Source organism: Chiloscyllium punctatum, chromosome 15 (genome assembly GCF_047496795.1).
Source record: "Chiloscyllium punctatum isolate Juve2018m chromosome 15, sChiPun1.3, whole genome shotgun sequence".
In the NCBI taxonomy this organism is placed as follows: Eukaryota; Metazoa; Chordata; class Chondrichthyes; order Orectolobiformes; family Hemiscylliidae; genus Chiloscyllium; species Chiloscyllium punctatum.
In genome coordinates, this window is record NC_092753.1 from 40718042 (window position 1) to 40731045 (window position 13004).

At 42.4% G+C, this 13004-nt stretch overlaps 1 protein-coding gene across 5 annotated transcripts in view; it reads right to left on the reverse strand.

Annotated features, from left to right (window-relative positions):
- LOC140486208 (interleukin-1 receptor accessory protein-like 1) overlaps positions 1-13004 on the reverse strand; it is a 1398735-nt gene that overhangs the window by 1282679 nt on the left and 103052 nt on the right. For all 5 annotated transcript variants that reach the window (XM_072585029.1, XM_072585030.1, XM_072585026.1 and 2 more), the window contains one exon: positions 1618-1719. In XM_072585029.1, coding sequence (XP_072441130.1) covers positions 1618-1699 — 82 coding nt within the window. In that variant the 5' untranslated portion in view covers positions 1700-1719. The remainder of the gene's footprint in view (positions 1-1617; positions 1720-13004) is intronic.

A 13004-nucleotide genomic window follows, 5' to 3' on the forward strand; every position in this document is an offset into this window, starting at 1 on the left:
ACCAGATATGAACAATGCACATATCTGAGCAATTCCTGCAAGAGATTTGGTGAAATATATCATAAATATAGATATGTTAATACAACTTAAAACTATTCCATAAGAGATAAGAAATTACTGTCCTTCCACACCAGCTTTCACTTATCCAGTTTCCCTATGGAAGATGGTTTAGTTCACATTAGAAGTCATTGCTGCCAAAAGTATATCAAATGTAGAAGCAGTCTATTTTGCCACTATATACTAGAACTGCATATCAATGAGTAACTTATGAACGTGCACTCTATTTACCTTGACCTTCTATTCAAACTTGGAGATTTTTTGTAATTATATATTGACCAGTGGGGGTAAAATCTTTAAGATGCCTGAACAAAAATTTGATAACTTTTCATGTTATGTTTTGCATTGAATATCCCAGGGGTAGGGCAGAACATATTGTCCACATTTATATCTTCTTTTCTGCAGTCAGTGGACATAATTCTTGGCTGTTAGAATGAATGTCACCCTTTTTATGATCACTGATGAGACCACCAATCTGCAGTATTGTCAGCCTAAAGAGTTTTCATTCAAGGAAACAAAGTTTGAGATCCCAGGCATTTATGACGAGAATGAAGTCACAAAATTTCAGAGTTTTGAACAAGCAAAATAACATGACTATATGAAGTCAGAATTGTAAAACACAATTTATATGTACAAATGTATCCCCTAATCCAGAATTAACAAAATAAATATGGGTAACACAAAAACATGTGGCCAAACAGTCCACAGAGCACATCAAATAGCAATAAAAAGATAAAAGGGTCAGGTCATTATGGGTCACCTACTTGTATTAAATTTTTCTTCTTTAGAAGGAATTACAATTTTTCACTGTTGAACACCTACTTTTAGAACTCTTTCAAAAGCAATTGTGTCATGAACTGCCTCAATAACTCTATATCCCCTGGCAGTTTGATCCGTTGTCCAGAAATATCCAGTTGGATATTTGTAACTGCACTCACCATCTACTCATGGGAACAATTTGAGCCTTTTCACAGACAACTATTTTCACTTAAACTAACACTATATCTGTGTTTTCACAAGTTGTCAATATGCCCAAGTTGTACAAAGAAAACATTGCTTCCTTTAGCCCCATCTCTGCTACCAGGCGTCTCCTCAGACTTCAAGTCAGCCCGAGTTTCTCAGAGCCAAATACAACATTTTGGTTGTGTGGAGACACCATCTTTGACTGTTCCCATCTGTCCATTTCTTATTACCAGATAAAATTTCCCTTTCTAGTTTTCCCAGACAAGTAAATAGAAATGTTTAATCCATGTCGAAAAACACAGATGCTTGGAAACAACATAAATGAAAGGCAGAAATAGCTGGGATGATCTATTAAGCTTTAGAAAAACCATTTATACTTCAAAATTACTTAATTTCTCTGCAATCTATATATAAACAAATTGCAATAAATTGTGTGCGCTTGCAAGTTCAAAAGTTTGATTTTAATCGGATGACTGGTTCTATTACAAGGAAATTAGAGTATTGACTATTGGATATAGGAATTAGAATTAGATTTTGAAATAATTTTCACAACAGCTGCAAATTACAGAAATGAGAAACTGAAAACTACTCATTTACCTGAACCCCGTTTGGATACAATCTTCAAGCTTTGCACTGTGGATGTATACAAGAGAATCATTAAATGAACGACAACTTTCATTTTCCAGCTTGAAAGGCAGCCTGTAAAGTAAAACATATTGCCTGTTAATAATATGCAAAGTGCACAATTTAAATCAGTTCTGATATGCCTAAAGACTACTTAGCGAAATATTTCTGTGAACTCATAAATCTTGCAAATGCCCTCAATGAATCTTATCACAGTGAACCAATTAATACAGATTACTGTTGAGACTTCATTGCAATTATGCAACAGAGCTATCCAATTAGACCAACTCTTGTGCTTTTTTTCTTGCGGTCCTCCAAATAATTCCTTTTCATGTATACAACCACTTGTCTTTTGAAAGCTACTGCTAAGTCTGGGATCATCATTCAGATTAGGCACCAAATTGAAAAAGAAGGTCAAACAACTGTTTTGGATTTTCAGCTCCAAAGGGAAGTCAGTGATCCAAAAGCCAATCTGCTCTGAACAGAGTTGAGAGCTCACACTTCTAGTGGCTTCATACCCTCACCTTTTTAACTGCAGGAATCTATAGGTCCTCCTTGGTGTAAAGTGATAGAAGAAAATCACTTGTTGGTCTAATTAGAATTGGCTACTGTTTACCAAGTAATTATTTACTATAAGCTAGCAGGTTAGCTCGATATGATAGATAAATGAGAAGGACTAGGATGTTATTGATTACTCAAGATGCTAAACTGTTCCTTGTGACATCATCATGCATGGGTCTTATGACACTCTTCAGTATTATACTTTTCAGACCCACATATAACACTCCCCATGTCCAAGTTGAAAAGTGTGGTGCTGAAAAAGCACCGCTGGTCAGGTAGCATCTGAGGAGCAGGAGAGTCAATGTTTCATCAGGATGAGGAGATCATGCAAGAAACGTCAACTCTCTTGCTCCTCGGATGCTGCCTGACCAGCTGTGCTTTTCCAGCATCACACGTTTTGACTCTGATCTCCAGCATCCGCCGTCTTCACTTTCTCCGAGTTGATTAATCCCCATGTCAACTCAGTTCACCAAAGATGCACTCAACTTGAAGGGGGGGGAAATTATCAAAAGGTCAGGGATAGATATTCTCCAATTCCATAAGATAATACTTAAAAAAAAGCAAAGGTTTACAGGTGATTGTGCAAACTCATTTAGCACCATCCACTAATGATTGCTTCAGAAGGTTTGAAGTCCTTTATGTTGCTGAACAATTTCTTTAAATGAATCGAGAACCATTTACTCTTTAGGAGGGTTAATGAATTTCTAGTTTGCAGCAGCTGGCATAACCACCAGAAAGGATATAATAAGATGAAATGTAAGGAGCAAAACACTTTTTTTCAACAATGTTGATTATGGACATAAATTGGAAAAGAACTGTTTTAATAACCAAGAATTGAAGGATTGTTGCACTGTTAAAAGCAAGTAACCCGACACTGCTATTGATGCCATTGTTTGTCCAAGCAGAAATGAAAACTTACTATTTTGCCTATGAGCTGATGCCAAGGGGGATGTAAGACTGGAGCTTTGCCTGGCAACAAGTAGCTGATTGGTCACTAGCCTACAAACCTATCATTGAGGTTTGAATGACAAAAGCCCTTTGTCTATCAACAGCTGAACGGCAAGGCAGGGAATGAACTTTTGGGAGAAACCACTGAACCTCTGGAGGACAAGAAGCTGTTTGGCTCTGCAGATTTAAACTGTCTCAAGCCTAAAAGATATCTAACTTATTTCTCCATTGCAGTTGCTATTAGCTGTGACTTTTAATGGACAAGCTAAAAACCTTTAAGTGGGAACCAGTCACCCTATGCCTCCTGCATACAAGTGGAAGTACCTCGAGAAGGAAGACTGAAAAGTAGAACTCTGATCTACACAAGAATCATTTCAGCAAACCCCGTGGACGGGGGCCACTGAGCTACCTTCCTAGTCTTTCCTTCCATCTATAGCCCATGCTTTGCTTTTGTCTCTGTGAATAAGTTATAGCTTAAACTAGTGAAGTTATATGTTGATACTTCATAATTGTTTACCTGTAGCTAGAATCAATTGCAGCAGCCTCCTGGACACTGAAACACCGTTTGCTAACCTGGCAAAACAGCCAGGGATGCTGGGTACATTGGCAAGTAAAACACTGAAATCCCAAAGCCCACACACCAGACACAGTGCAAATACAGCAGCCAGGTGCTAATGATATTAGCATTGTGTAAAAGGCAACAGTTATTCTGGACAGACATCCCCAACAACATATCCACTAAACAAAGGAGGGCCCAGACAGAAAGGCACTGCGTCCTGGACAAATAGAAACCAACAGTGACATGCCATCGAAATGATCGATTTTTGGTTCAAACTATTAAGTATATCTTCCTGATTGGCAAGAACTATAGTTTTCTGGAACTTTCTATCTAAAAGGTATAAAAACAGGATTCACCTGCAGACCTCTCTCTTGGAATCCCTTGAATTGTCTCAGGCCTCCTGAGGAGACCAGCGTGGCAAGAGGCAGAGACCAGCTCACCATCCAGAGAGAAAGAAAGCAGCTTCACGGACCCAGAGCCAGAGCCAGAGAGAGACTGACTACATAATCTATGAAAGACTTGGGAAGTATTGTAACCTTAAGGGGCCAAATACGATGAGAGGTAGTATGTTTAGGATTAAAAGGTGATTGTAACTTTGTTTTGCATTGGTACTGGCTTGTTTGCGTATTGATTTGAGTGCTTTGCTATTGTGGGGTACCTGGACAAATTCATTCATAACATTTTGGTTGGAGATGTCTAAATTGTTTTAAAGAGAGACTAGACAACACTATCTATTTGCTCAAAAAAAGTTTTTTTTAAGTCCAGCTACCCAGTCTGTGATCTCTGTCAGCTACACATAATTTGGGGCAGGTTTTTAAATTATTAGATTTTGTAGTGACTCTGGGAATAGTGAGGCTAGATTTTCAACATGCTACCCTCTGGTGAGGAATAACACTAAAATCAGGAAGGAATACTGATAAATTGAAATACCAATGTTAATATTACTTTCATACTCAAGAAAATCATAGCAATTGGGAATAATTCATTTTGAAACCTCCAGTCAGAAAAATAGTCCTATTTTAATCTTTACCAATATTGTTTTTATTCACTCATGGGACATGGGCTGGCCAGCACTTACTGCCCATCCCTAGTTGCCCTCAATGGTGGGGGTGAGCTGGCATAATCTGGGTTGATCCCCAATGCCATTAGGGAGGGAATTCCAGGATTTTCACCCAGCAACAGTGAAGGAATGACAATATATTTTCAGGCAACGATGGTGAATGACTTGGAGGGGAATTTGTAGGTTATGGTGTTCCTATGTATCCTGCTATTCTAGATGGAAATGGTCATAAGTTTGGATGGCATTACCTCTGGTGAATTTCTACAGTGGATCTTGTAAATAGTGCACACTGCTGCAACTGAGCATCGGTGGTGGGGGGAGTGGACATTTGTGGATGTGGTGCTAAACAAGCAGGCTGCTGTATTCTGGATGATGTCAAGCTTGAGTGTTGTTGAGGCTGCACTCATCCAGGCAAGGGCAGTATTCCATCACACACCTGACTTGTGCCTTATAGATAATGGACAAGCTTTGGGGAGTCAGGTGATGAGTTACTCCCCTCAGTATTCTTACGCTTTGAGGTAAAAACAAAAACTGCAGATGCTGGAAAGCAAATACTGGATTAGTGGTGCTGGGAGAGCACAGCAGTTCAGGCAGCATCCAACGAGCAGCGAAATCGACGTTTCGGGCAAAAGCCCTTCATCAGGAATAAAGGCAGTGAGCCTGAAACATGGAGAGATAAGCTAGAAGAGGGTGGGGGTGGGGAGAGAGTAGCATAGAGTACAATGGGTGAGTGGGGGAGGAGATGAAGGTGATAGGTCAAGGAGGAGAGGGTGGAGTGGATAGGTGGAAAAGGAGATAGTCAGGTCAGACAAGTCCGGACAAGTCATGGGGACAGTGCTGAGCTGGAAGTTTGAAACTAGGATGAGGTGGGGGAAGGGGAAATGAGGAAGCTGTTGAAGTCCACATTGATGCCCTGGGGTTGAAGTGTTCCGAGGTGGAAGATGAGGCGTTCTTCCTCCAGGCGTCTGGTGGTGAGGGAGCGACGGTGAAGGAGGCCCAGGACCTCCATGTCCTCAGCAGAGTGGGAGGGGGAGTTGAAATGTTGGGCCACGGGGCGGTTTGGTTGATTGGTGCGGGTGTCTCGGAGATGTTCCCTAAAGCGCTCTGCTAGGAGGCGCCCAGTCTCCCCAATGTAGAGGAGACCACATCGGGAGCAACGGATACAATAAATGATATTAGTGGATGTGCAGGTAAAACTTTGATGGATGTGGAAGGCTCCTTTAGGGCCTTGGATAGAGGTGAGGGAGGAGGTGTGGGCACAGGTTTTACAGTTCCTGCGGTGGCAGGGGAAAGTGCCTCGAGGACACCTCTTCCTACTGCCCCCTCGACCATGACCCCACCCCCCATCACCAAACCATCATCTCCTAGACCATACAGAACCTCATCACCTCAGGAGATCTCCCACCCACAGCTTCCAACCTCATAGTCCGGGAACCCCGCACTGCCCGGTTCTACCTCCTTCCCAATATCCACAAGCCTGACCACCCTGGCCGACCCATTGTCTCAGCATGCTCCTGCCCCACTGAACTCATCTCTACCTACCTTGACACTGTCCTATCCCCCCTAGTCCAGAAACTCCCCACATACGTTCGAGACACCACCCACGTCCTCCACCTCCTCCAAGACTTCCGTTTCCCCGGCCCACAACGCCTCATCTTCACCATGGATATCCAATCCCTCTACACCTCCATCCACCATGACCAGGGCCTCCAAGCCCTCCGTTTTTTCCTCTCCAGACGTCCCCAACAGTACCCTTCCACTGACACTCTCATTCGTTTGACCAAACTGGTCCTCACCCTTAACAATTTTTCCTTTGAATCCTCCCACTTCCTCCAGACCAAAGGCGTTGCCATGGGCACTCGTATGGGCCCCAGCTATGCATGTCTCTTTGTTGGCTATGTAGAACAGTTGATCTTCCGTAATTACACCGGCAACACTCCCCACCTCTTCCTCCGCGACACTGATGACTGCATTGGCGCCACCTCGTGCTCCCGCGAGGAGGTTGAGCAATTCATCAACTTCACCAACACATTCCATCCTGACCTTAAATTTACCTGGACCATCTCTGACACCTCGCTCCCCTTCCTGGACCTCTCCATCTCCATTTGTTACAACCGACTTGACACTGACATTTTTTACAAACCTACCGACTCCTACAGCTACCTGAATTACACCTCTTCCCATCCTATCTCTTGCAAAAATGCCATCCCGTATTTCCAATTTCTCCGCCTCCACCGTATCTGCTCCCAGGAAGACCAGTTCCACCATAGAACACACCAGATGGCCTCCTTGTTTAGAGACCACAATTTCCCTTCCCACATGGTTAAAGATGCCCTCCGCCGCATCTCGTCCACATCCCGCACCTCCGCCCTCAGACCCCACCCCTCCAACCGTAACAAGGACAGAATGCCCCTGGTGCTCACCTTCCACCCTACAAACCTTCGCATAAACCAAATCATCAGCCGACATTTCCGCCACCTCCAAAAAGACCCCACCACCAGGGATATATTTCCTTCCCCACCCCTTTCAGCCTTCCACAAAGACCGTTCCCTCCGTGACTACCTGGTCAGGTCCACACCCCCCCTACGACCCACCCTCCCATCCTGGCACTTTCCCCTGCCACCGCAGGAACTGTAAAACCTGTGCCCACACCTCCTCCCTCACCTCTATCCAAGGCCCTAAAGGAGCCTTCCACATTCATCCAAGTTTTACCTGCACATCCACTAATATCATTTATTGTATCCGTTGCTCCCGATGTGGTCTCCTCTACATTGGGGAGACTGGGCGCCTCCCAGCAGAGCGCTTTAGGGAACATCTCCGAGACACCCGCACCAATCAACCAAACCGCCCCGTGGCCCAACATTTCAACTCCCCCTCCCACTCTGCTGAGGACATGGAGGTCCTGGGCCTCCTTCACCGCTGCTCCCTCACCACCAGAAGCCTGGAGGAAGAATGCCTCATCTTCCACCTCGGAACACTTCAACCCCAGGGCATCAATGTGGACTTCAACAGCTTCCTCATTTCCCCTTCCCCCACCTCATCCTAGTTTCAAACTTCCAGCTCAGCACTGTCTCCATGACTTGTCCGGACTTGTCCAACCTGCCTATCTCCTTTTCCACCTATCCACTCCACCCTCTCCTCCTTGACCTATCACCTTCATCTCCTCCCCCAATCACCCATTGTACTCTATGCTACTCTCTCCCCACCCCCACCCTCCTCTAGCTTATCTCTCCACGCTTCAGGCTCACTGCCTTTATTCCTGATGAAGGGCTTTTGCCCGAAACGTCGATTTCGCTGCTCGTTGGATGCTGCCTGAACTGCTGTGCTCTTCCAGCACCACTAATCCAGTATATTCTTCAGCTTTGACCTACTCTTGTAGCCACTGTATTTTATGTGGGAAGTTCGGCTGAGTTTCTGATCAATGATAACCCCAGGATGTTGATAGTGGGAAAGCGATAGTGGTAACACCATTGCAAGTCAAGGGATGGTGGTCAAATAGTCATGTATTGGTGATGGTCATAGACTAGCGTTTGTGTGGCATGAGTGTTAATTGACACTAGTCAGCTCAAGCCTGGATATTGTCCAGATTCGGTTGCATTTGAACGTAGACCTCATTGGTACCTGAGGAGTTGCAAATGGTGAACATTGGGGATGTTTTCCAATGATTGCAGATGTCTGACCTTTAGATGGAGGGAAGGTCATTGATGAAGTGGCTGAAGATGATTAAGCATAAGACATCACACTGAGGAACTCCTGCAGAGATATTCTGGAGCTGAGATAACTGACCCCCAGCAATGACTACAATCTTCCTACGTGCCAGATATGACTTCAACCAGTGGAAATTTGCCCCAATTTCCATTGGTTCCACTTTTTTTCTTGGGCTCCTGATGCTACACTCTGTTTAATACAACCTTGATGTCAAGGGCTGTCACTCTTGCCGCACCTTTGGAGGTTATTTCTTTCATTTGAATTCAGGCTGTAATGAGATCAGGAGCTGAGTGGCCCTGGTGGAATCCAAATTGGGAGTTATGGATCAGTTTATTGCTGAGCTGGTGCTGCTTGATAGCACTGTTGATGACACATTCCATCACTTTACTGATGATCGAGAATAGCTTGATGGGGAATTAAATGGCTGGGTTGAATTGGTCCTGCTTTTTGAGCGCAGGACATCCTTGGGTAATTTTCTACATTGTTGGGTCGATGCCAGTGCTGTAACTGTACTTGAAGAGCTTGCTTAAGCGGGCAGCAACTTCTGGAGCACATGTGTTCAGGACCATTGCTGGAATGTTGTCAGGGCCCGTAGCCTTTGCAGTATTCAGTAACTCCAATTGTTTCTTGATGTCACATGGAACGAATTGAATTGGCTGAAGACTGGAATTTGTAATGCTGGGGACCATGAGAGGAGGCCGAGATGAATTATCCATTTGACACATCCAGCTGAAGATTGCTGTGATTGCTTTGGCCTTGACTTATGCACTGATTTGTTGGGCTCTTCCATCAGTGAGGATTTTTTTTTAAGTGAAGCCTCCTCCTCCAGTGAGGAGTTCAATCATTCACCACCATTCATTATTGGATGTGGGAGGACTGCAGAGCTTAGATCTGATCAGTTGGTTGACTTAGCATAAATTACCACATTAATACAAGAAAACTTTAGGTGAAATTATATAATACACATGACAAACAATTATAAATGTCTGACAGACTATATGCATGTACAAAATTATATTGCATGAATTAAACTTAAAACAATTCTCATCAGTTCATTAAAAGGACAAGGAACATATGCACAAATAGCCAAAACAGTATGCATTTAATTCTGTAGCTTCCAATAAATCTTTTTGTTATCTGTAGTTCAGTTTATATTATTATTATTAATACAGTGTTGATGTACAATTCTCTCCAAATATAAATTAAATCTTACTCCTACAAATATCCTTCCATTTAAGATTTCTAGTACCGTGGACACTAACCATTGGTCTCGATTGACTGGATGATCACTGAAATTTTTTTTAAAAACAGTCAATCACCATCTCAGTCTTTCACACACTGCCTGCATTTCTGGCTGAGCCATATGTACATGTCAATTATTATGCCTGTGCTTAAACTGCTATCTTGCACAGAGCTTGGCGATCCATGCGAGATGAAGAGAAAGCACAGGAATCCTATTATGTCCCCATATCCAATATCTCCCAGCAGCTTCGGTTGACCTGTTGCCTGGAAACATTGGGAAAATGAATTTCTGTTGACAACGCTAATGAACAGGGAGCGTTTGCATGTATGTCACCAAAGTATATCAATAAATGTGATGGGGAATTAGGAAAGACACGGTTAGGGCGGCACGGTGGCACAGTGGTTAGCACTGCTGCCTCACAGCGCCAGAGACCCGGGTTCAATTCCTGCCTCAGGCGACTGACTGTGTGGAGTTTGCACGTTCTCCCCGTGTCTGCGTGGGTTTCCTTCGGGTGCTCCGGTTTCCTCCCACACTCCAAAGATGTGCAGGCCAGGTGAATTGGCCATGCTAAATTGCCCGTAGTGTTAGGTAAGGGGTAGATGTAGATGTAGGGGTATGGGTGGGTTACGCTTCGGCAGGGCGGTGTGGACTTGTTGGGCCGAAGGGCCTGTTTCCACACTGTAAGTAATCTAGATAGCGTATGTACTCCTCCCAATCAAAAATTAAAATAGTGCAAAACCTCAAGGCTAGAGTAAATGCTAGAGAAAAAATATGGAAGACAAAACTTCTGTGCACATCAAGATAACATTGTGAAGCTGATGTTTGTTTTGCTGATACAGATGTCAGTGGCCAAAAGACAGAAACAGAGAGTCACTGCCCATGAAGTGTGCATTGAGATCTTCAGATCCATTCACTTAGAAGCAAGCATTATCCATTGAGTAACAGTGACTTTCAAGTTAGGTACTGACACCAAATATTTTCTCACCAGAGCATAGGATAATCACAAACCGTATATAAAATGAAATTAGATTAGCCAGTACCATGTGTTATGAAGGTGTGGGTGTGTACTGTATTTTTAAGACAGAGGGGAAACTAGCAAGAACTGAAAGCACAAAATGTCCTGATTAAGGTAACAATGGTAATACTTGGCCAAAACAAATAGCTGGTTCTATGTTGCCATGGAACAAAAGCAAATTCAAATGCAGCCAGTTTAAATTATGCCCCAGAGACCGAAATCCAATGGAATTTGAATTTTACTGTTTGGGAGGACATCAAATCAATGAAATGATCCAATATGTTGGTGCATAAAACTGGACATTTGAATAGTTAGTGGGAGAACTACAAAGAGCTGCCAAGAATCAACAGACTGCTAGCTGAATAGCTCTCTGAAAGGTACACGTCTACAAGAAACTTGTGCAGCAGAACACCAAAGTCAACCTAGAGGAATCTACAGAGAAAGTTCAAAGACTATACCTGGGTTTGAAATTGATTTTGCTGTAAATTTAAGAGGGAATTTATTGGACCAGTATTGTAGAGTGGAAGGTAAAAGATGGGTTTAAGAAAAAGGAGTCAATAATAGTTGGTGGTTTTAGTATTCTCTGTTGGACTTAAAGAAAAAAGTTACTTTTTACTTTAAATAATGATCTCTGCGATAGTTCTTTGCTTTTCAAAATTTAACAGATTATAGCACGAGGTGAGTTAAATTAGCAGAGGGCTTTACCCCGTGTCATAAATGCACAGAAATGAGGTAATCACTAATTACTGGCAAGATTCAGAACTCGCTGTTGAAACTGTGAAGTGAAATAATTTTCCCTTAAAGTTGAGAAGCTTTTTTTTAACCATTTTTGCCATATTTCCTAGTTTCTTGCCACTGTTTATACTGCTAAAGGGAGGGAAAATTCCACTCATAGATTTAAAAAGCACTTTGAATTTACAGGATAAAAATTATTCAGGTGAGTCCATTTGGTTTGTTGTCTGGTTTTAGAAATCCAAACAACGTTACCAAAACAATGATGGTTAAAAAGGTAGCCTCCATTGTTTTTTTACAGAATGCTATTTGATCAGATGCAAACTCGCTGAGCTACTTCACAGTGACATAACACAGCCAAACATCTTTCAAATCATATTGCATACATAAAGCTGCAGGAATCAGTTATTTAACAAAACATAGTGTTAGGAGGACACATACCATCCTAAATAGAATTAAAACCTCATGCTGATTAAATAACAGACATCCCACAGGGCAGAAGAAAGTCAGACAGCCAAATGAGATGTGATCCATGCAAGTATATAAAACATAAGTCTATTTACATCAAGTTCAAAAACAAAATACTTTGGTACATTAAAACAATATAATCAAAGACAAACCAACTGCACAAAAACTTAATTTAACAGTTAAATATCCTCATATTCTAGATATAGATTTTGTTTTCTAAGTGAACATTGGGTAAGATAATAAAGCTGCAGGAGGTCATCTTGTAGCTGTAAAGTCTTAATCAATGACAATATCAAACTGATACAAACTCGTTTAAAGATTGAAGTACACTGTCAAGTAACCCACTTGAGCTTAAATTGCACTTTCCCCTCAGCATATATTAAACATCTCGGGAAAAAATCTCAGATGATCATTGGATGCTAATTCTAAAATTCTCCCCTTGCCAGAACTGTCAATTCTCGTGGTAGCATACAAAAACACATTAAACTTTTAAAAAGTTTTGTTTCATAACGACATATTGAGGGAGCATGGTGGCTTAGTGGTTAGCACAGCTGCCTCACAGCACCAGGGACCTGAGTTTGATTCCAGCCTTGGGCAATTGTTTGTTTGGGATGTGTACATTTTCCCCATGTCTACATGGATTTCCTCGGGTGCTCTGGTTTCCTCCCAAAATCCAAAGAGGTGCAAGTTAGGTGAATTGGCCATGCTAAATTGCCCATAGTGTTCAGGGATATGTAAGTTCGGTGCATGAGTCAGGGGTAAATGTAGGGGAATGGGTCTGAGTGAGATACTTGAGGGTTGGTGTGGACTTGTGTGGCTGAAGGACCTATTTCCACACTTTGGGGATTCTAATTTTAAAAACAAAAGAAGTGATGTGAATCAGCTTTCCTCTTTACAACTCCCTGGTTGGTCACAACAAAGACTGGAATTCTTTTTAGCATGCAAGTATACGTTTCCTCAATATTGTACTCAGCTGTTTTCAGCAGACACTATGATAAGATTTTCTTCAACACAAAACCAATTATGAAGAAAAAAAGTGACATCAAACATATGAAATCATGGGCCC